The sequence below is a fragment of the Taeniopygia guttata genome, chromosome 13, assembly GCF_048771995.1.
Source record: "Taeniopygia guttata chromosome 13, bTaeGut7.mat, whole genome shotgun sequence".
NCBI lineage: Eukaryota > Metazoa > Chordata > Aves > Passeriformes > Estrildidae > Taeniopygia > Taeniopygia guttata.
In genome coordinates, this window is record NC_133038.1 from 1,627,616 (window position 1) to 1,651,319 (window position 23,704).

The 23,704-nt window shown below is 49.6% G+C and overlaps 1 protein-coding gene across 1 annotated transcript in view; it reads left to right on the forward strand.

The window, feature by feature from the left end:
* The window catches only part of JADE2 (jade family PHD finger 2), a 68,860-nt gene that overhangs the window by 1,139 nt on the left and 44,017 nt on the right, over positions 1-23,704 (forward strand). The window contains 3 exon segments of the mRNA XM_030283968.4: positions 2,697-2,754; positions 5,160-5,245; positions 16,235-16,392. Of these exon segments, the coding sequence (XP_030139828.4) occupies positions 2,697-2,754; positions 5,160-5,245; positions 16,235-16,392 (302 nt within the window).

Sequence of the window (23,704 nt, forward strand, 5' to 3'; positions counted from 1 at the left end):
TATTAATGATGCCATGTGGGGAATGGGTCAGTTAAAGGTGAAATTAAGTTCTAATGTAAACAAAAGATTAATTTTGGAGCAGAGACGATATTTTGTGGGGACTTAATTTGCTCAGTAGTTCAGCAGCTGAATTGCTCCTGAGAGCTTTTGGGAGCTGGAGCTCCAGCCCTGGGAGGGATGTGGGCAGTGAGTCCTCCCCACCCCCCCAGCCACCTCCCCGCGGGTGCCAAAAGGGTGGTAGGAGCTTAGCCACCATCAGACTTTATAACTCTGGGATACAGATGGGGAAATGGCCCAATTACCCTTCTACAGTAAATTCCTCTCTTTAGTGCCATGTGGTTTACTACTGTTCGGCTGCTCAAGATGAGTCCCTCAGAAAACAGGATCTTAGCAGGGCTTGGAAAGTAACAATTTTCTGGAATGACCTGGTTTTGGCCAAAACTTTTGCTTCGTTCAGGCACACAGTTCTTTGTGTGTCATCCCCTGCCCAGCCTTTCAGTGCTGCTGTTCAGAGATGTCCGTGCTTTGCTCAAGCCAGAATTCCATTCACAAATTTAATGCAGTTTGGTTTGGAGGATGCTGTCTTGCATCCTGCCAAACAGTGGCCAAATGATTTACTGAAGTACAGACGCTATTTTTACCTGCAATGTGAACCACTTCTGTATGTGAATATCAATCCATCTTGTTACATAGTGAGTGTGTTAATTTGGTAGGCAGCTGTAGGACAGAAGCAGGATGCAGGGACCAAGTTCAGTGAGAGGGATGATCAGTGCATCTCCTCATACATATCAGCCAAAACCAGTGCCAGCCTCCTGCTACCTGTGCTGAGCATTGACTGCAAACCTTTTTCCCTGCCTTGGAAGGAAAGTGATGTCAGTGATGCTGCCTTGCTGTAAAAGCAAAGATGGGAAACCTGGGAAATCTCCCTGGCTATCAGTAGCATTCCTTTGCTTCACCTCAGGTGGTTTTTTGCCTTCCTCTTGGCTTTGGCTTATTTAATCTCTGCGATTAGGAGCTCCAGAATCAATAAAAGTATTGCTCTGTCTTTGTGGTCCAAATGTCTATTTGTCACTTCAGACTAGTAGGAACCAGTTTAAAAGGTTGAGGTAGGATTTTCACTAAAAGTAAGTAAGCTGCAGTTAGAGCTATCTTCAATTTCATTTCCCACAAGCAAAATCTAAAGGCTATTTGGAACAGGGCTGTTTTAATAACATCTGTTTCCCCTTGAATCACCAGGGGAAAAGTATTGATATTGCCATATTCTTAGGGAGTGTTTTAAGTCACATTTTGACAGGGCAATGACTTACCACAATACTGATAGTTAAAATGTTTAGGATATTTTGTAGTATTTTCCTTTATAATGCTGATAGCACATATATTGTAAAACACAGCTGTTACAAGGTTTTTGTATGATTATGTGGAACATTTCCTGATGTCTGGGGGGAAATGTCATGCTCTAGTTTGCTATCCCAGTCTGTGTGCTGCTTGTACCTGCTGCAACCAAACCACACAAACCAAGTGTTTCATTATCATTCCCACTTACCATTTGTGGAAGCAATAGTGAGTATGACATATGAACACATTCAGATTCTTTGAAAATATCTGAGGAAAGTACTGGGAAGATTTCAGTGAGGTTAAGACTGTTTTCTGTGGATGTGTTTTGGCTTACAGACTGTTGGATAGCTGTCTGGTCCACAGGCAGCCCTTTCCATGCAGAGCTGCCCAAGCCCTGTATTGGGGGCCATGTTGATCAGACAGCCACATTGGTAAAATTTGGATTTTCAAAAGTTAAAATACCTTTCTTCTTTCTTTTCCTGAAGCACCTACTTTGAGTTCCAAGTGCTTGGTTCCCAAGGGGCGAGTTCAGGAGAACCTGATGATTCCAAGCACTCCTGTGGCTTGTTCAAAGTCTCAAAGCAAATCAGCCCAGCGTGAACCGGGTCTCCTCATCAGTGCAGTGGTACCCGCTGCTTGATTTTGGCTCTGAGAGGATGGAGAAGTCACGGCAGCTGTGCAGAAGCCACTCGCCCACCCCTGGGAGCTCTGGTGCCAGGGGGAGCTCGGGCAGGGCAGCGTGCAGTGATGGGAGGTGCTTCCTGTGACAGATGCTCCCGAAGCCTTAAAAGCAGCAGATATGAATGGGAAGATGAGTCAGAGGGTAAAACCCCAGGCTTGTGGTACACAGGAGTTCTCTTCAGCTCTGGGATGCTCGTACTTCCCCCTGCAGACATACCGAGAGTGTGCAGTTTCTATTCTTCTGTCTTCACATTTCTTCACTTTGCAGCTGAGACAGGTGGTTCCCAGGACATTTTTCTCCCATCCAACAGCACCAGGGCATCCTCCAGTCTGTGTTGGAGCTTCTTCCCTTGACAGTGCTCTTGCAGAGGAAGAGACATTTGGATGCAAATCTTGCACAGACAAATTTCCATGCAAAGCTGTGTGATCCAAATGCACCCACTGTAGCTACTGGGGTCGGGAAAAGCTGATAGAAAGACAATTAAAGTTTTTTTAAAAAATCCGTGAGAATTGTTTTGTTGCATTTTTTTTTTTTCAGCCTCTGGGTAGTTGTCTGTCCTGAGGGTAAGGACTGACTGGTACTGGGATAAGAAGATGTGTGGATATTCATATAGCAGTGCTTTGGTGCTGGGATGAGTTTTCTGGACATGAAGTGTAATGTTCAATTTCTTTTATTACAGATGGAAGAAAAACGACGCAAGTACTCCATCAGCAGTGATAACTCGGACACCACTGACAGTAAGACTTTTAATTCAAAGCTTTGATCAAGATTCACCTCCAGCAGTCAAAATTCTTGAATAATTACTTTACAAAGAGTGGAGGAAGCTACATTTACTGGGAAGTCTCTGCACAATGAATGGCATACAGGGCTGGGTTTGTCAGAAATGCAGCAACAAGCTGATACCAATTTATTTAAACACTTGGCTGTGGCTCCTCTTAACTGATGAGAGTGTCTCCCTCGTGTGAGGAGTCTGGGCGAGGAGAGCTGCTGAGTGCAGATCTGCTAATGAAGCAGCACCCTTTGTAGATGAGTTGTCCTTTCCTGTGAGCTGTAGCCTGAGGCTAGTTTGCTCTTGATTTGGGTTGTACCAGGGGAAAGGGAAGTTTTTACTGGAGTCAGAGTAAAACTGGATCCACATTGTTCCCTTCTTGCAAACTGAAGAGTGATGTGAGAAAAGGGATAAGGCTCAAGCCAGCAAAACTTGCAAGCCCACGCTTGCTTTTCAACATCTACCTCACTTCATCCTCATTCAGGAAGGCACAGTGTTCAACAGTAAACATGTGCAAATGTGCTGAATTTTGGCTATTAATAGGAGCACTCTCCTCTCCTCTCCCACTTATCCCAGGGTTTCACCCACTGCAGACATACCGCAGTGCCTCCATGTAGAGTACCCTCAAGGCACCAGCCTAATCCCTTGTCTGGACTCTGGAGTTTCTTACTAGTTGCTCTTGGTTTCTTACAAATGTCACAGTAATTTCATCTGGGCCGTGCTGGGAATTTGCTCTCCACACTTTACAGGATCTGGCTGCTGGATATCCGAGAACGAAAGGGACTTTACTAAAGACACTAAACTTCTGGGCTTTTTCCTAACAGGATGATGGAGAGATTACAGGGGGTTATGGAAAGGCTGATCTTGCTGGGTTTGGCTGCTGTTCCCACAGCTTCAGCCAAAAAAATTGTCAGTGTGAGTGGAGTTTGCACCACGAGTGCCGACGGGAACCTGCTGCTCGGCTGCCAGCGGGGACCCCCGTCCTGCTGGAGCCCGGGGGGCCTGGGGGCTGAGCTGTGCCTACAGAAAGTGTTTCAGGCTCTGTCAACACCCTCACTTCTCGTAAAATGAAACATCTCTATCTCAGAAAGGGGTTTGTTTTGGAAGCCTTGCTCTGAACTTCCCGTCTCGTAATCCCCAGATGCTCAAAGGCTTATGGAGCCGAGCTGCGCTCGCTGCCTTCCCTGCCTTTCGGGGGTAAGGCATCTTTAATCATGGTATTAGACAACATGGCCTTATCTCTATGGGGCTTGGATATTTATGCTCCAGGTGATATCTAAGCTTTTGACAAATGCTCTCCTGCAGGATAATTGTAAACAGAGTGGTGACCTTCTTTTCCATGCCTCTGCCAAGAAAGAGTAGTTGTGGTGTGTTATCCAAGCCTGTAGAGCTGTAGCATCACATTGTAGCTTGAGAAGAGGGGGCAAGGTGGAAATTAGTAGCTGATCTCTCCATGAAAGCTGTGGAGCTGCTGCTGCTGCTACCCTCCTTGGAGCAGCTTGCTGAGAAAAGCAGCATGTCCGTGGGGCTGTAGCATAGGGGTGTCTGCTCTGGGCTTTGTCTACACAGTCCTGTTATTCTCTGAAGTGTTATAGAGGATTTCATTTGTATGGAACCCTCTTTAATAACATCTGGCCTGCAACTTCAAAAAACAAGCTGTCTTTTGGGAACAGGTGATGCCCCTTCACTTAATTTTGTGAAGTACAAGAAAGTGCACTGCAAGTAAAGAACACAGGTTGAGCTGGTGCCTCTTTCCCTGCCAGTAAAAGCAGACATGTGAGATTTACCTGGGCTCAGCTGCCTGAGCTGGTGGAAGAACAGTTTCTCACTGCAGTGGTACCACAGCCTGATCCCCGAGTCAGCTCAGCTCCTGGCTTCATCGTGTTTGGATGTTGTTAATGTGCACAGTGTTGTTTCCTCCTAGTTAGCCCTCCAAGGATGAAATCAGTGTTAAATAGGCCTATTGATAGTTATTTTGTTGCAAGCTCACAGAAACATTTTTATATCCTGGAATATGGAGGGCTTCTTGTACAGAAGACTGAACTGTCATCATTATTATACACAAATTACAATAATCAGTTTGTTATTTATTAATAACAAATCCAGTCTTACATTTAAGTGATAATGACACAAATGGGTTGGAAATAAAGATCAGTAATGTATGGTCCCAGTACATTTCGGGCTTTAGCTACTCTTCCCTTTTGGGGGTGGCAGCAGTGGTGATGATACTGCACCAAAAAAGAGTCATGTCAAGGTGTTATCCCATCTTAGTGCTGACCCAAAGGGTTGCTGAGGCTGGAGCTGTGGGGCTGCTGAGGTAAGGAAAAGCTTTGACTCTTTCCCAGGTAACCTGTCTCTGTTGCCTTGTTGCAGGTCACACCACATCCACCTCCAGATGCTCCAAAATTCCGAATACCAAATCCCCCTGGTCGCGGCAGAAGGAGAAGAAGCCCTCTGAGGTACGTGGGCTTTTAGGCTTTTCCCAAAGGAGAGTTTTCCAATGGGACTGCAGTTGCCCAGATGTGGCAACCAGCGTGCCCATGGCTGTCTGTGGGCAGTGGGTGCCAGGACAAGGTATCCCTGAGAAGCCGGAGCCCGTGGTGCAGAGCCACAGCTCCCAACAGCGCTGTCAGCCCCAGCTCCCATGGGGAGGGAGCTGATGGGGACGCACAGTGAGCATCTCTGGTGGAGGGTGGGGGTCCTTGTGCCCGCTCCATCCTGTTGAGGCAAATAGAGAAGTTTGGTGGGACTGGGAGATCCTACAGTATTGGGTGTCTGCATACCAAGATTCCCTGGTTTGGGTGCCCTCCCGGGTGCCCTTTCATTACTGGCACAGATCACAGCACTGATGGCAGGGGAGGGTGATGGAAGACTCCTCCCCATGAGCAAGTGGGAGGCGTGGAGAGCTGTGAAATGAGAGCCAGCAGGGCTGAGTTGCAGGTTGTGCTGTGTTGGTTTCTCCCTGTCACGGGGCTCAGCACGTTTAGCTGAGGCCATCAGTGTCTGACCTTGCTGCAGGGCTTCCCCTGGCTGGTGTGGGCAGTGCTGCCCATCCTGGGGACGCTGCCCAGGTTCACCTGCTGGCTCTGTGGTACAGGGTCTGGGCCTTGGGTGGGAGGAGCTGTTTGTCCCCAGGACTGTGTTGGAAGGGGTGGTGCTGTGTCCTGTTTTCCTTTTGTGCCTCGGATACATTTCCACTAGCCATGGAAACTATACCAGGCATGAGCTGCTGTTGTAGCAACCGCAGTGTTTGGCAGTGGTCATCTTCGTTTCAGCAGCAGCCTGAGCAAAGCCAGAGGGACATTGTTCTCACATTCCCTTCCCTCTGGACTGGGGTCTGGAGTCAAACAGTGCTAAGTTTAGAAGCAGATGAAGCTGGCATGGCTCATGTGAACTCCCCATTTCACCTCTCCTGACGCTGTGGCCTGGTGAGCACAAACCTCTGTAACATCCTCCTTTTGCATCAAGCTGAGTAGAGATTTTGAGGTTTTCCTGTGGTCACTGCCTGAATTACAGCTGCACTTGGTTCTTACTGCTCTGTTGGGTTTACATTGAAATGTCTGTGTTGGCAAAGGATACAGACTGAAAGAGTCAAAGTTATTTGTGCCTTGGGTAAAGAGAGGGACTGGAAAGCTGTTACTACCAGCTGAGTTAGTTGGAAATACTCCAGAGAGCAAGAACCAGGGGTGTAGATGTCACTGACTACTAACAAGGCTGTTGGAAAATTGAATATTAGCACTGGTAATGTTGGCTTTTAGTTGTAGAAGTGTCTCTCAGTGTGGGTGCAGGGGAGATTTCTGTGAGCTGAATCCTCCTTTGGAAAGTGAAGCATTTTGGGCATCTCCTCCTCCTGTGGCACTGTTACCCCTCTCTGGAATAACTGCCCATCCCTGTGCCTGATGTGTCCATGAAGGCCTTGGGTGAGCCCTTTGGGTGCTGTCAGGAGTCCCTGCCACAGAGATGCCTCATGTTAGAGGATGTGACTCATGTCACAACAGTGTCATAGGTGCCACCCTGCTGCTGCTCAGTAAAATCCTTCTCCAAGAGTTGGGACGTCTTTCTGCCTCACTGGTGCAGACACATTTTTGTCTTTAATATGAGCTAGTTTAGTCAGCCATCTAGGATTTTACCTGGCTGCTACTGAATACAAGTACCAAGGTTTCAAGTGAAAATGCTTCTGGTCTTGATGAAGTGTGGTAAGAGCTGGATCCAAGTTGCTGCTCTACAACAGCTGGAGTGAAAACTAGATATTAGTCCATGGCACCTGGGGAGACATCAGATGCCTGCAGAGGGCTCCTCCCTCTGCTTACTGCTTTATTATCCCCTGAGGAGGGCTCTCAGTGAAGTGTAGCTGTGGAACAGATAAAGTGGAGCAGAAGCTGAACAGTGCCCAGCTTAGCAACAGTTGGGACAGAAAGTGAACCTCTGTGGCTTATGTGAACTGAGACTCTAGGGGAATTCGGGGAGGCGATGTGTGATTACTCAAGCTGGAGTTTGGCCAGGATGCTCAAGCTGACAAACCATCTTTTACAAAAGCTTGGTGGGCACACAAGCAGATGGAGCAGTCCAGATCTCAGCTGTGCTCCCCTCCCTGTGCATTGCCCCTGCACTTGCTGGTGTCTGGGTCTGCTGGAAATCAGCACCAGCTGAAACTCAGGGGTCAGAAGATGGTTGGAGGTGGATAGGGTATCACCCCAAGACCTGCAGCAGTGCAGGGAGATAGTTTGGAGATCACTCAAGTGTGAATTTCCTCTCCAACAGCATGTTCTAAACTTCTCCATGAGTGACCCAACTTCTGCTGTTCCTGTGAGCACCCATGAACATGTCTGGTCCAAACACTGCGGGGTTTGGCATGTCCTCCCAGGAGCACTGGGGGATTTCAGGCATGGACTCTGATAGGCATCATGTCCTGTTGGAGCAATACTGAGAAATGTAAAACACAAACTACACCACTATCAAACTACTTCACATGAAATAGTGAATCATCTTTTCTTTTGTCCATCCTGCTGAGGATGGATGTTGATAGAAACCACAGGAGAATAATGGGGAGAGCAGGATGAATGCATGATCAGATATTGAAGCCCCAGCCATTTTGGGTCTGGACATGTATTTTCAGAGGATAACTCAAACTCGAGGTTTTCACATTGTAGCTTTATCAAGAGCTGCAGTGGGTGCAGGCCTGTCTTGATGGAAGGCCATGCTGGAGGATGGGCTGGGGAAATGGCATTCGTGTGTGTGGACCCACCAACCTGTCCTGCCCTTCTCCAAGTCATGTCCCCATTTCCCTGGGAGCTGCTGTCCCAGAGAAACACGCATTCCTCCTGACAACTGGGCAGGGGATAAAAAAATCGAAAGCATTAGTGTTACATAGTTATTAGTCAGGTCAGGGGGTGATGTTTATTATGAAAGACTCTGTGAGAAGGGATTAACTATACACATTAAAAACCATCGCATACAAGGCATCTGGAAAAACAAGCTTCTTAACGTGGAAAAGTACTGAGCTGTTTGTAAACATCCGCAAAGGGGCCATTGCCAGGGAGGGTGATTATATTTATCTGTGCCTGTCACGGGGCTCTGCCCGGGCTCTTTCCTGGCTGTCCCAGGCACCAGGCCTCTGTCTTGGCTCTCTCCCTGGCAGGGGTGACAGTTGTCCTTCCCTGCCCCTTGCCTGGGCAGTGCAGCCTTCAAGGCTAAAACCTGATGCTGACGGTGCCCTGGGCATGGCTCTGCTGCGCTGCTCTGCCTGAAGCAGAGGGTGAATGTGGGCAGCTGCCAACAGCTCCTTGCATCTGCAGTGATAGCAGTACCAATCTGGTGATTTTAATTAATCTCATTAGTGCTCGTTTGTCTCTTAACTTGTCTGCAAATGGAGCGTGGTGGCTGGTACCCATCTCCCCGGGTCCCTGCGAGGAGCTGCTGGTCGTGCTCCCCACCCTGGGAGCTGGAAGGAGGGGATGCTCGCTCAGGTTATCCCTGCCGTGGATCTGAGTCTGCAGCAGGGAGTAACACATGCCTGAAGCACGAATTTCTGCTTCTGTTAGTGGCACATTAGTGCAATCCTGCCCCTGGCTGTAGAGCTGCTGGGGATGTGAGCACGAGCCTCGCTGGTTTGACTGCAGTCTTCAAGCCTCTCTCCTGTTCCTGACAGGGAACAGTTGTCAGTGTCTAAGGAGAGAATCTAAGAACAAGGCAAGTGTGTAATGATAGTCTCTGGTTCTATCTGCCAGCTCCCAGCCATCAGCAGCCCAGGGACTCCCTTGGATGCTGCCTCTGAGTCACTGCCTGAGCTGCTATGTTAGTCATTGCCTCCAGAGCTGTTTGAGATCCTCAGTGCTCACCTGCACTGCTGGAATACCTTTGGAGGGACAAAAGCCTGCTTTTTTTGTGCAGCACACCTGTCTGCCAGCCCTCCAGCCGTCCTTTCTCAGCTGAAGAGCCCTGTGCAGTCTGGGCTGTGCTGTGCAGGTGCTGCTCATCCCACCAGACATCCTCACTGCCTTTCTCCCTCACGCAGGACCTTTGGGAAGTGAGGGACTGCAGCTGCAGGCTGGGATCAGGATGAAGGGGAAACCACAAATTTATACAATTTACATTATTTTCTGCTTGCCTTGTTTAGATATTACTTCCGTGTTTTGAAAGGCGCCTTCTTGTATCTCTTTACGAGGATTTAACTATTTTCCCTTCTAAAAAGTAATTCTTATTGCCTTGGATCATGTTTTTTTCTTCCTGCATTAGGTATATAATGACCCAGTACAGTGGGAATTAATTCTTATACTCTCCTGTACTTGGAGAAGAGCTTTAATGGATGTGGCCAAGCAAGACTGGACATGCTTTTATGGGGCTGGATGGGGAGAAAATCCCTCTCTGTTGAAAGGTTGGACTGCAGTTTGGCTTTGTCAGTTTTCCCTTGCCAGCATGGGGATAACAGATTAAAACCATTGTCTTCTGAATGCTGAGAAGGGCTGGACAAAAATGCTTCTTGTTCCTATTTTGAGTTCTGTTGTTCATTGAATCTTTAACCTCCAGCATTTCAAGAGGAAACAAGACTAGATGAAGAGATAGGAAGCTGGCTCCCCAAATGGACATGGGAGTTCAGGATTTCTTCCCCCACAGGCAGATAATATCTGGTTGCAAACACACTCCTGGCATCACCACATTTCAAAACCTTGCTACTGAGTATCAACTCTTCTCATTTTGGAAAGGGTTGGAAAAATGTGAAGGAACAGCAGGGATGTAGGACTGGGAGGTCCAGAGGGGAGTGGGGTGGGCAGCCAGGGCTGCACCGACAGGGGTGCCATCTCGAGCTGATATCAAGACAGTTTGTACAACCAAAACCTATTCTCAGGGCTCCCATTGTTCCCGTTGTTTTCTCTTTCTCTAAAAATCCTTGTGACTCATGAGCTATAACAAACAATTTTATGCTTGAGAGAGTGAAGGGCTAAGAGAGCTGGCTGCAATGAGGAGAGAGTCCTGTGCATGAGGCAGCTGGAGACTTCCCTGGTCCCAGTGTGGATGGAGGCAGGTGGTTATGGCTGGGAATATGCAGGAGTCAGCTGCCAGGACTGCAGTCAGGGAGGGAAAAAAGAGTGTTGAGCCAAAGCCTGAAGGAAACCTGTTATCTCAGTGTCAGGAAGGAGTCCTACACCCTGCCTGCAGTGATCTGCTGCTGCCCCTGCTTGGGAGCAGCTCTCGGAGCACCCACCGCCCCTGCTTGCTGTGGAGGGGTCATCACTGTGAGATACCACGTGGCTGCCGTGGGTGTGGGGGCATCAGGGAGGATTTCAGTTCTGCTGGGTGATGGAGGGCGTGAATTCAAAGGTGAGATCTCGGATGCAGGCTGTGACCATCCCTTCTCACCTCTCCTGCCCACCCTCACCCTAGTGAGCGCTATGTTTTCTGCACGCACTTCATTTTGGGCTTCTCTTCTCTTACATTGTACTGCTTTGCAGCGTGGAGTGCTTTGGAAAGAGTTCTTTTTGCTAAACCTTTTAGAGACAGAGATATTATTGTGTACTAAAAAAATGGGATCCCATCCTGGGATTTGAAGGAGGAGGGTCTGAGCTCATTCCTCTGCCCCAAGAGCAAGGTCTGAAAGCTCCAAAGTCAGCTGGGTGCAGATGCGGGGGAAAATGTGTAACAGAATTCCTGCCAGCTCAGGAAGCCTGGTGTGCAGGGACCCAGCCTGCTGGAGCCCATCTGTGCTGGGCTGAGCTGCCTGCTCCCTCTGGAGCTGTTTCTCCTGGGCTGGCTTGCAGCAGGCGCCGGGAGCCGCGTGCCCGTGCCGGGGATGCCGGGGCCGGGCGCGCTCGGCTGCGCCGGATCCGGCACAGCAGTGCCCGGGCTGGCTGCTGCTTTCAAAGCTAATTAAACCCAGTGCTAGACGAGTGTTTCTTTTCATTTCCAGTTAAAGCCCAAAACAGATCCGGCTCTTTGGCTCGCGCCCAGGAGCTGGTTTCGTACAAGAGGAAAGTCGTTAGCACGGGATCAGAGTTTGGTGTTTTCGGGTGGGATATCTGGGGCAAAGGGGATATTTGGCAGGCTCAGACCTACTGTACAGTCACTGGAAAAGCCAAGTCCTTGACAGAGCACATGGAGTGGGAGCTGAATGGCGGGGAGATTGCTGGCCACTTCATTAAGAGGGGTTTGTGAGTGAATCACAGAGCCTAGAAATTGATGTGAGAATTGCATGGAAAGGTGGTGGAGAGGCTCTCAGAGGGGCTGGATGGTGATGGGGCAGAGAAGGGGGAGAATGCTGGAAAGCAGCACAGCCTGGGAGTCCTTAGCTAAGGGAGGGATGGGGAGCAGCATTTCTGATGCCTCATGGCATGTCCATCATCCTGCCTGTTGTGGTGAGGCACTCTGTGCCTTGACATCTCCCAGGGGTATGTGTTTTTCTCTGAGGTTGTCCTGCTGTTGGACAAATTGATGCTGGTCTATAGAGAGCTCCCAGAGATGCCTCACAGGTGTCACAGGGCACAGGGAGAGGCTGCAGGGCTGTGTCCAGTGGGAGAAGCAGCAGTTCCTCACCAAAGTGGAGCAGCTGATGTACAAGGTGCCAGGGGTTCAAGGAGGAGCCAAATCCAACCCCTGCCTTGCAGGTTTCTGCCATACCTGCAGGAGCATCTTTCCAATGCCAGGCTGTATCCAAGTGACACATTGGGATGTAAACATCAGATGATATTACATTTAATTACCTCAGGGTTTGTTGGGGTTTTTAAAATTTATTATTTTTGAAAGGTAAAAGCAATACAGCTTTTGCTTCAAAATAGCAAATTACAGAAATTTCAAAAATACTGATGTATTGTTGGGGAGAACCATGGCTATGGTGTCCCAGTGAGTTTTCATGTTGCTGGACTGCCAGGACTGGCCCTACTGGTGAGTCAGTCCAACACCACAAACTGGTGGGCTGCAAGGATGGGGAAGTACTAGGGGTGGGTAGTTCAGGCTTGCCTGGCCTGTGGAATACAAGGGAGATTAAGGTCTTCCCCACATTTCTTTCTTTGCCTGGAGCCTGAGGCTGCACAACCACACTGACCTGGTGTGGACTCCATGTCCGTTTCTTTTGGAAATATGAAGGAAAAAATACCTTGGGATTTTGAAATTTCATGTTCTTTTTCCCCATCTTTAAAGCTGACAGTAACAAAGGGAGAGGCTGGCCCTGGGCACTGGTGTGATGCATCTCTGAGCATCACTAAACCTCCATGAGGTTCCTGAGCAAGCAGAGGTAATAAAAGAGCATCTTGGTTTGGCCTTTCCCATTGCTGGCAGATCGATAGACAATAACTCAGATCCCATTCAGGGCTGAAAGGGAAGGACAGAGCCTGGCCAGGGCTGTGGTGGTGGTGGGGGGAGCGGGTGCAGGGCAGCAGACAATCTGTCAGCTCCCACGGCCGGGGAGAAACAGTAAACACTCCTATTGAGGGAAAATTGCTTGTTTTCTGGTACCCAACTTTCTCTTCATCGCCAGGTCCTCGGTTCATCAGTGCCCAATTTATCCTTTATTTGGTTTTCATAAATAATTCAGAAGAGTTTGAGTAGAATAATTGAGTCTTTTCCCAACCCTAATCCCAGACAATTCAAAACAAAAAGACATTTAGATTACAATTTGAGCGTATTAGCTGTTGGGAGATTTCCAGACAACTGATCTGCTTTCCTTTACAATTTCTGTGCTGTTCTATCATTTCTAAAGTGTTCTGCTTTGATAGTTAATAATTTGAGCATATCCAGTTCTTCATGAAAAGACAGAGGCGTCGCTGTGATAAAGTGCGGGCACGCGTGCTGCCGTCGGATGGGTGAGCTTATCTGTTTTCCAAGAAGGACTAAATAAATGAAGTAGTGAGATTGCAAATCCAGCCTGCGATGTGCCTTATCTTCAGGGAAATAGATACAATCATGCTTATTTGGCTTAAAATTAAAACTAAGCTTCTATTCTGATGCGAGCTGAAAAGCCAGAAGGGATGAATTTGGGGAAGACTTAATGCAGGAAACCGTGGGCTTGGGATCTGCACCGTGCAGAGGGGAGAAATTTTTCCGAGGGCTGGTCCTGTTGTGCAGGCTCCTCCACCTCCCTCTTCATCAGTAGGAGGAAGGTGACAGGCCAGGATTTTGACACTGTTCTGTGGATGCCCAGCCCTGGTGTTACCCAAAGAGACAGGGCTTGTCACCTCACTGCTGTCATCTGGTGCTGACCTAGCAAAAGAAAATGGTGATTTTTGCCTGGGGTAAGGGTCTGGGAAGTCCACAGCTGCTGTGGGTGCCTGGGGAGGCCTCGGGGCAGGGTAGTGATACAGCTGACCCTCCCAATGGTTGTTTGTCCTGGAAAGGGCAGTCCCGTGGTCTCCACTGCTCTGCAGCTGGCTGCCGGGTCTGTGCGCTGAGGTGGAAGCAGGAGCATGCTGCCATCCTGCCCTGCACTGCCCTGAGCAGCTTCCTGGCAGAATTGGGTGTGTTTGCCTGCATGAAAGAAGGATGCAATGCTCCTGCACCCCACAGCATCAAAGGAGATATCCTCAGGAGTCAACTGAGCTGGCATTGAGGGAGGAGGGTACTCACATGTCAGCAGGATCCAGCCCAGGTTGTTCAGAAAAGCTTTGGGTGCCCTGCACCTTTGGAAACCATTCCTGCTTGCCTATGCCCCCAAATTCCTAGGGCATGTGTCTCCAAAACAGTATTTTCTATAGCAGTATTGTGCTGTTGCCAGGGGAAGGTTAGATTGAATATTAGGAAAAAGTTTTTCTCTGGGAGGGTGGTTAAGCACTGCCACAGGCTGCCCAGGGCAGTGGTGGAATCACCATCCCTGGAGGGAATTAAAAGACGTGTGGCTGTGGCTCTTGGGGACATGCTTTAGTGCTGAGCTTGGCAGTGCTGAGCTGGCAGTTGGACTTGGTGGTCTTGTAGGGCTTTTCCAGCTCCAGTGATTCTGTGCATCAGTGATTGTGTGGTGCTGGTGGGCAGAGCAGCGAGGTGGCACTGACCTCCCTGCTGGCCTCAGCCCTGCGTGCTTCAGGCACAGGGGAGCATCTCATCCACCCAAGCCAAGGGCTCTGAGGTGTGGGGGATTACTCAGGTTTGTGTTGTCCTCATTGCAGCTGGGCACCAAAACTGGGCTAAGGAGATGATGTTGACCCAGGCTGTGACCTGTCAGCACAGGGCTGTCAAGAACGTGTTGTATTTCTACCCTTTGTTTTAGAAAACTCTCTTCAGTGGGATTCCTGCACTTGTTTGGATCACAGACCCACACTGCTGGAGGGACTATGATATCTCACATATCCCTTCTCATGTTTAATTAATGCCTCTCTTAATTTTTTTTTTTTTTAATTTCCCACACTGGTGGTGTGTTAAAAGGTTACTGTGGTGTTTGTAACACACAGAGGCTTAAAGGACCCTGATCTTTCCCAAACTGAGGTGACTGTAATATATAGCTGTTAATTATGCCTGTTGAAGGGTGTGCCAAGACTGTGTCTGACCAACTCAAATCAGGTTTATATGGACATAGTTAAAAATGTCTCCAAACAGCTGCATCAGGAGGAGAGTACCAGTGAAATTCAGAGGTCCCAACATAGCAAAGGTTGTTTATATATTGTATTTAACTCTAATTGGGTTAGCAGCTGAGGCTCTGAGGATTAAACAAACTGACCTAAATACTGGTCTCAGTGGTCTTGCTTAATGCCTGGTTTCCTGCATTTCAGTCGATTTGGGTTCCCAAATACTCTCCAAAGTGTGTTATCTTTGTGTCAAAAAATATGAAACTATACTGTATTATTTCTTGTGACTCTGACAAAGCAATTCTCATTTGGAGAACAGACTGTGAAGAGATTAAGCAATATCCAGAGAAAACACCTGATCCATCCCAGCCTTGTGGAAGGAATGCAGAAGTAGCAGGGATGGAGTGAGATGGTGTCCAGGCAGGATTGCTGGCACTGGCAGTTATTATTCCAGCTAATAGCAGATGGTGGAGAGGAGAAATCATCCATTTTCATTTACAATTTATTTTTATGCTGCAAGAGGCAGGATTGCTCGAGTCATTGCTGTCAGGCAGCCCTCTGGAAGGAAAACCGTACTTACCGTGAGGGATATTTTTAGAATGAGTTTTTCATCCCTGTATATTGGGAGAAGATGCTGCAGGGCCACAAGTGAGATGGAGAATGAGCACATTCACTGACTGAAGGACTGGAGGATTTTCCTGCAGAAGGGGACCAGTGTTGATCTCACAACGGGTTTATTGAATCAGGAAAAATCTGTGTTTGTGGATATGTAAGCAGCACCTAGATCCCATTTTAGCTGGATAATATCTGTCTTAAGCTTTTGTCTGTCCCTGTTCAGGTGATGTGATGGAGACAGGAAGGTGCTTGGGGGGCAGTGAGGTGACCTGAAGGGGACACAAAGGTGCTCAGGATGGTGAAGTGATATGAGGAGGATATGAAGGTGCTTGGGACAAAGTGTCTCTGCGTTTCCCACATCTTCATTCAAGACAAGAACAGCATTTTCTTGTGTCCTGTGAAGGCCAAATGAGGAGAAGCCCAGTTGCTGTACATTCCTTGGCATTTGGAGTAGATTTGTGTGGTTGGGCGGAAACCATCAATCCCCTAAGATAAAGCAGCCTGTTTCTTCAGTTTAAAACTAATTTTTGGTCTGCATCTTGTCCAAGCTCACACCCTGTGGCCGGATTTCCTGACTGCCCAGTATGGGGGACCTTGAAGGGGTTTCAGCTGCAGGGCTTGGGCTCTTGTCACTGCCTGGCTGGAGGGGAGTTCCTGCCTGTTACCATGTTCTCCTGCCCAAAACTTACCTTGCAGGGGCTTGTTTGACACCCTGAATCCCCTCGATTGGTGATGCAGACAGCCCCTGTGCTGTGCCTTGGGGGCAGTTTCCCAGGGACACCCTCCCTGGGCACGTGTGCCCCCAGCCTGTGCTGGGCTCTGCACTCAGGACGGCTTTTCCCGGTGCAGGTTTTCCGGACGGATCTGATAACAGCCATGAAGATCCCTGACTCCTTCCAGCTGAGCCCTGACGAGTACTACATTCTGGCTGATCCCTGGAGACAGGAGTGGGAGAAGGGTGTCCAGGTGCCAGCAAGTGCTGAGGCCATCCCTGAACCTGTGGTCAGGTAAGTGAGCAGGGTCTCCTCCATCTGCTTCTGTCCACGGGGCCCCCTGTGCCTGGTCCTGTCTGTGGGGTTCCTCTGCCTTGGTGGGGTGCACACCATCTCAGAGAGTACATAGAGGTGATGGGTTTTGGGCTCCTGGCCTTGCACAGGGATGCATGGAGACCTCCCACTGCATCCTGAAAAGTCCCTCTCATGTGCGTGGCTTTTTTTGGGCAGTGGCCAGCTGGGACAGCTCCTTATTTGCTCTTGGTCAGGAAATTTTAAAAAAGATCTGATAAAATCGAAGGAACGATAAAAAAATAACAACAGAAAGCAGTGCAGAATGCCAGCCTCTGCCTGGCTGCTTGATGCTTCTCTGTCTAGGAGCACGTGGTTGTGCCGCTGGTATTTCACGGTAGGGGAGCAGGAGTTGGCCCTTAAATTAAAAACTTCCCTCTTTACCATGTTTGTGCAGATTGGAGACGTGCTGGGCATGCTGAGATTCAGGGCTTGGGAAAAGGAGCCCGGCAAACACAGAAGCATCTCCCAAGACCTTGTAGAGACGACGTCTGTCAGCTGAGATCGGGGTCTCATTAGCTATTTTAAAATAGGGAACTGAGTTTTAAAATAGACACTTAAACAGCTGCTCAGGCGAGAAGGAAACATGGGGGAGCTGCTACTCCCTTGACGTGTGCGGGGGATTATCCCAGGGCAGGGGCCAAAGCTGTGGGGGAAAGGTTGGTGCTGCCAATGGGGGGAATGGAAAAGGCTGGGAAGGGACCCCAGAACTTGTAGGGTTGGATCTGAAAACTTGCAGGTTCAGACCCAAAACTCCCCACAGGGTTGAGAGGAGCTTTGCATCTCTCGTGTGTTCCCTTTGTGACGTGTGACACCGTGTGTGCATCCTGCAGCAACACTCGTGCAGCATCGCGCCAGGGTGATGCTGGGGTTGCTCATGGGAGCAGGGTGGCTGCTGGGGGATGTGTTTTACCAAGGGATTTGGGCACGGAGCAGAGGCTGGTGGAGGCTCCACTTGTCCCACAGCAACAGCAGCTGCTGCTGCTGCAGCTGCCGACCCCGCTTCTGAAATAAACTTTTGTGTACGCTCCCCTTCCTCCCCCGGGGAAAACAGAGAAAGAAATGAAACTTTAATGAGTCTGAACACATCAAAAGGGAAGTTGTAAAGGGGGCTGTTGAGTTGATTTAATCCTTGGGAAAAAAAAAAATGCAACCAAAAAAAAAGAGAAGGGAAAAAAAAAAGCCTGTGTGTGAAATATCTTTTTTTAGTTGTCTTTGATAGCTAACCGCAGTCTGGCCTCGCCAGTGCTCTGCTTCCCAGCTGAGGGCTCGTGCTGGGGCTATTTCCAGCTGAAAAGTGATAGCTTGGCACCGCCTGGGCTGGCAGTGCCCATGTAGAGCAGGGAGTGCTGCTTCCCAGCAGTGGGATTTGGCATCCCAGACCTCACAGCCAGGGGCTCCTGGGGTGCAGGACAGGCTGGAAATGTGCCTCTCTTCTTGTCTCCGAGCCCGTGGATTTGGGGGTCCTGGAGCAGCTCTGCTGGATGTTTTCATGCATGGATGTCCCTAGAGTGGTGCCTGGAACAGGTCATTCTCTCCCAGGTCCCTATCCCACTCTGTCCTGCTCTGGCACCCCCAGCACCACAATGATGGTGGTGGTGTTCCCCCACTTTGGTTTCTGGAGGGGACATCCTGGTGCTGCCCACTCACCTGGAGTGTGAAGTTTCACTTCCAGAGTCAGTTTCACTTCCAGTGTTATCCTCTGAAGAATTTCCTAATTCTTGGGATTATTTTACTTGTTTGATTATTCCCAAAATTGGCCCTTTTCCATAATCCTTGACGAATTACCTCCTGAAATAGTTCCAGCTCTTTCTTCAGTACCTCAACATTGTTTTGAGTTCAAGCCTTGCTCTACAAAGAGTTTGTTTTCTTTTTAAAGCAACAGATATTAGAAAGAAATTCTTGCCTGTGAGGGTGGTGAGGTGCTGGCACAGGTTGCCAAAGAAGCTGTTGCTGCATCTCTGGAAGAATGTCCAGGCTAGACAGGGCTTTGAGCAACCTGGTCTAGTGGAAGGTGTCCCTTCTCATGGCAGGGTATTGGAACTAGATGACCCCTTTAAAGTCCTTTGCAAGTCTGTAATTCTGAAATCTGACCCATTCTCTATGACCTCTCAGATACTCATTGCTGACTCTGTCACTCCCAGCTAATCCCAGGTGGATTTCTGCAACTCCTCTAGTTTGTGTCATGCCCTGCTCATCCCAGGCTGCTCCTGGCCTGCTCGGAGATCGTGCTCCTTGCCCACAGCTTCAGCTTCCTCTTCTTACTTCTCCTGCTGCTCTGTCTTGCACTGTGTCTCAATTGCCTGAACCATCTCTCCTGCTGACTGGACAGCAAGCATGGCCTGGAGGGCTTTGTCCTCGGCTAGAAGCCTGTTTGGGATATTTTGCCTTCCCCAGTGTGATGGGAGAGAAATGAAGAGCTCATTTTACAGCAGTGTTAATGGTTGCACCTGGTTTGTAGCCATGATGCACTCCCAGGGGGACAGGCAGTGACACTGCCAGATTTTTTTTTAATCAGGACAGAATGCACAGCAGAAGGCATAGCAGAGATGGTGTGCTTCTGCTGAGCAGCTCTGCCTCCCAAAGCATCCCTGCCCTCAAGGTTTTCCCTCTTGGGCCACTGATGTGAGAATGGGAGGTGGAGAGGGCAGTGTTGGACTGCCAGGGACAGTGCAGACTGCAGTAATTTTGCTATCTCCAGGGTTGACAACTCCTCCTTGCATCTTGCCCTGTTTTGGAGAAATGTCAAATGATTTTCACAAGAGATGACTCTATTTCATCTGCCTTAAGACAGCAGTCTTAAAAGGCATTACAACTCCATTTACCTCCCCTGTTTAATTGCTTTACCAGTTTAATTGCTCACCCCAGTCTCCCTCCCAGGAGCAGCCACCTTGCTGGTCCTGCCTGAGCTGCTGCTTTTGCCCTTTACCCTGTGGCTGCTGCCCCATGGCCTCAGCATCACTTTCCTCTTTTGCTTCCAAAATTTCCTTTCTCCCTACTCAAAAAATTTTGTCTAAACTGAACATCCTCTCTGTGTTGGGTATGAACAATCCAAATTCTTTAACCTGCTGAAAAAAGTCCCAGCACTGATGCTTCTTGTGGACTGGAAATGTGGAGCCCAGTGGCTGATGCTCTTCCTCGCTGTCAGTGCACTGCTTTCCCCCATCTCAGAGGTGTAACAGAGCATCCTGTCCTTAGGGGGGGATGCCTGTGCTAATCCAGTCCTGATGTTGTCACTTCTGACAGCCACTTCCATGTGAGATTCCTAGAGGGAGGTGGGGAGGCTGGAGAGAGGAGCCCCAGGAGCTGGTGAGCAGACAAGCACTGCCTGCAGGATAATAGCCAGCCCGTGGTGCTGATGCTCAGGAGTTGGTTCCTGGCTGAGCCATCAGCAGCCAGGGGATTGTGCTGTGGGGTGTGTGGGAGCTGCTTCCCACTCCAGAGATGGAGCTCGTTGTCCGAAAGGTGCCACAGAGCCACTGCTGCTCTTTTCATCTCCCGCCTGGCTGCTTGGAAACTGGCTCGAGGTTTTGTGCCTCCAAAGCTGAAAATGAGATTTTTAAAACATTTTGTTTTACTGGAGCTGTAAAATGTCAAAAGCTGGGGTAGAGGCAGAAGGCAAGAGCTGTATTTTAAGGAATGCTTTCTCCAGAAAGCAGCTGTCTCAAAATGCCTCCACTAAGAGCCACCTTAAACTCGAGGGTCCTTTCTAGGTTAGCACAAATTGCAGTGCAGTTGTGAGGAAAGCAGGGAAGGAAGAGGTGCAGCATATCTTGGCTTGTTGTCCCAGGAGGATGCTGCTGGCAGCCACCTGGATGCCAGGGTCATCAGAGGCAGCACAGGAGATCAGCTGTTTCCTCTCCACGATCACTTCTGGCTATTCAAAAGGGTTTTATTTCAGCCTGAGAATTTTATTGGCCTGAGAATTGCCTGGAGCTTGAAGGGCTCCTCTGTGGAGATAAAAGCCACTTCCAGTCAGATGGGAGCTATCAGAGGAGTGAGTAGTCAGGACAGCTTTCCCTTCCAGCAGGCAGGCTGGCATCCCCTGCCCGTGTGTCTCTGTCATCCACCTGCGATGTGGGTGGTGGTGCCCTGTGTTCCCCCTCTGCTAGAGCCCATAGTGGAAGGATCTCCAAGGCTTTCTTGGACCAGAGCTGAGCCTTACAGCCCCTGTGTGAACTCTGCAGTTATTTTGCAGTTGTGTAAACAGAGGCACAGAGATTTCCAGCACAAGGAGTAAAAGGTCCCAGTCTGTTGGCTGATTGCAGTATAGCTTCAGGATTAAACAAGGTAAAGTAAGAGTTACCAGCAGTTTGGGAGAATCAGGGCTTTGGGTACCTCTACTGTTGTAAATGGGAAGATATTTCAGGTGTGTTCTGTGTTCCCAGAGTCACACCATAATAAACACCAAAGGACACGGACTTTGCTGGTTGATACGGGTGCTTGTAGGAGGCTGTGAAGCCATTTTTGAGCAGTGAATGTGCCAGGGACCAGGGCTTGTCCCTTCCTACTGGTGGCGATGCTGGCAGCGTGTTGAGCTTGCACAGCAGAGCATCACTTCGTAAAGCAGCGGCACCTATGTGGGATTTTATGCACCTGTGCAGGTTTTATTTCCTCCTTTATTTAATGATTTAATGTTCTTGGCATGTGGCTCCTTCCCCAGGCTGACAGGGATGGAAGCAGGATCTCAAGGTGGCTCTTGGATCTCGCATTAAGCCACATTAGTATGTGCTGTAGATTCTGTTTCCTGTGAATTTGCACACAGCGGGAGGACGAGCAGGAAGGCTGCTTCTTGCTGGCAGGCTTCCCAGATATTCTTGGCATTGCAGATCTATACTTGCATCGTCGCTGTGGCCCTGTTTTAACAGAAAACAGAAAGTGCTGTGCTAACAGGAAGGCACAGCCCCGGCGAGCACCAGCTCGGCGATGGCGGCACCGGCGCAAACGCCGTCTGCCGTGTCGGCACGGTGGCTGTGCCCCTGCCCTGCTGCCTCAGTCCCCCTGCCCTTCTCAAATGGCCACACACACAGCTCAGGCAGCTCCTGGCTGTGCCCTGGGAGCGCAGCCGTGGCGGGATTGTGGTGGTGTGGCACTGCCCGCCCGGTGTTCGTCTCCTCGGGGCTGTGTTGTTCCTTACTGCACTCCCATAAGGAGCTGCCCCCAGGAGTTCCAGCAGCTCTTTCCAAGGGTGTGTGGTTGCTGGCAGGTCGTGGTTTTGTGATGCCAGTGTCCCTGGCAGAGGAGGCACACGGAGCAGGTCTGTCTGTGGGAAGCAGTGCGGGAGATGAGTGTACCGAGGCGGGGAGAAGAATGAACTGGGGCACCAGTAGTGGGTGTAGGACTGGGACAAATCCCTTCCCCCATCTTGCAGTGAAAAGGCACCACAGCTCCTCACAGGGCTGGGTGCTGCATCCAGAACCTAGTGCTGGGAGGGAGTGATTCCAGCAATGGGAGAAAATCCCTCCAGGAGCAGTCTCTGCTGCAATGTGGAGCGTGGCAGCCTGAGGAGAGGTGGCCAGGCTGGCGTGGCAGCAGGGTGGCACGATGCAGATGTCCCAGCCGTGCCTGGACGTCACCTCTCCCTGTCCCTGGGGAGTGCTGGCTGGCAGCCAGGCTGTATCCTTGCAGCTCCCAGCCCAGGGAGGGCTTCCCGAGGCTGTGCTCTCAGTGTGTACTCCATGAACCAGCACACTTTGTTCTCAAGTGGTGAGATTGGACTTCCTTTCCTCGGTCGGCGACGCAGCCTGGCTGTTGACTCATCAGCTGCTTCCCTTGGGCTTTGCTGCAGAAGGGGCAGGCAGGATTCTGCAGCAGTTTGAGTAGCTTTTGGAGCACAGCTTTTTTTCTTTTAACATAATCCTTTTTTTTTTTTTTTTTCCCTGTTTTTTTTTTTCCCTTCTCTCCAGCTCATCATGAAAAATGTGTGAGTTTGGAGCTTGCAGATGGCATGCTGGCGATTTTACAAGGGGCTATTTCTTGGGTTGGTTACCCCCGTTCTGTGGCTCCCTGCCCTTAAATATGCTTGGGTTCTGGTATGCTCCAGAAATACATGTACACTTCCCTCAGAGACTGTGCTCTGATCAAAAGAAATGAAAATCCCAATTGCCCTAGGCCTAAATGTTTTGATCAGAAGCCCTGGACTATGTGTGGGGAGAGGAAGGCTCCCTGCCTGCCCATTCCTCAGGACCCCCACAGTGACAACTGCCTGTGGTGAGGATGGGCTGGCAATGGCACTGATCCAGGGCTGCAAAATAATCCTAGTGATGTAACATCACTGAGTTTGGTCTCCAGCTCTGCCACTGGGAAAGGGAGGTATCCAGTCAGATCTGCTCAGGCACCTCTTGTCCCTGCAAGCAGTGGGGAGGGATGGCCTGTCCTGCCAGTACTTCAGGTACCTGGTTTAGGATGGGATGAAGCACACCCAGGGCAGCAGAGGTGGCACTGGTGCTGCAGGAGGTGGCACTGGTGCTGCAGGAGGTGGCACTGGTGCTGCAGGAGGTGGCACTGGTGCTGCAGGAGGTTGTTGGCTCGTGCCCAGTGCCTGTGAGTGCTTCGCAAAGGAGTAAGCGTGATTTACTCTGCCTGTTACTTGTCATAATTTCTGGTTTACTCTCTGCTTGACAAGTTCTTGTGTGGGCTTTCAGCAAGTCCTCACCTTTATTAGTTTGCCATGGGAAATGTGTTAATCCAGCCTGTTCTTACCTCATTCTGAGCCACTTGGACTTTTATTTTGAATGTTTGCTAATCTTCCCAGTGGATGCCTGTGGTTTATACTGGATCAAGCACACAGAAAGTCAAGTGTACTAAAGCAGCAAATGTATAGAGCGAGTGAGCTTGATTTCCTGCTGCTCTGCAACAAGGTTTACAGCCTTTGGGACTGACTCTGGTTTGGTACAGCCTTGGGAGCCTCCACATCTCACTCCATTGCCTCTGCTCTCCATCCAGAACCATGGATTTATCGTGTAGCCAGGCAAACCCCAGCAGCTTTGATTGCTGGGCTTGCAACTGCAGCACTAATGAAATCACCTCTTAGTGATTTAGTGCACCTTGGGTCCCCTTTGAACAATGCAAGCAACTATTACTTTTAAATGCTCTCCAGAGGGATGGGAGGAGCGGGGTAGCCCAGCAGCAGGAATAGCTGCTCAGTTCTTGGTGCTGCTGTGGGTAATCCTGTTGAGTTTAGGTGAAGTATTGCTGGAAACTGAGCTTCACTATGTTGCCAGGACCTTGGGGCGGTGGAGGAGAGCTGGTAGTG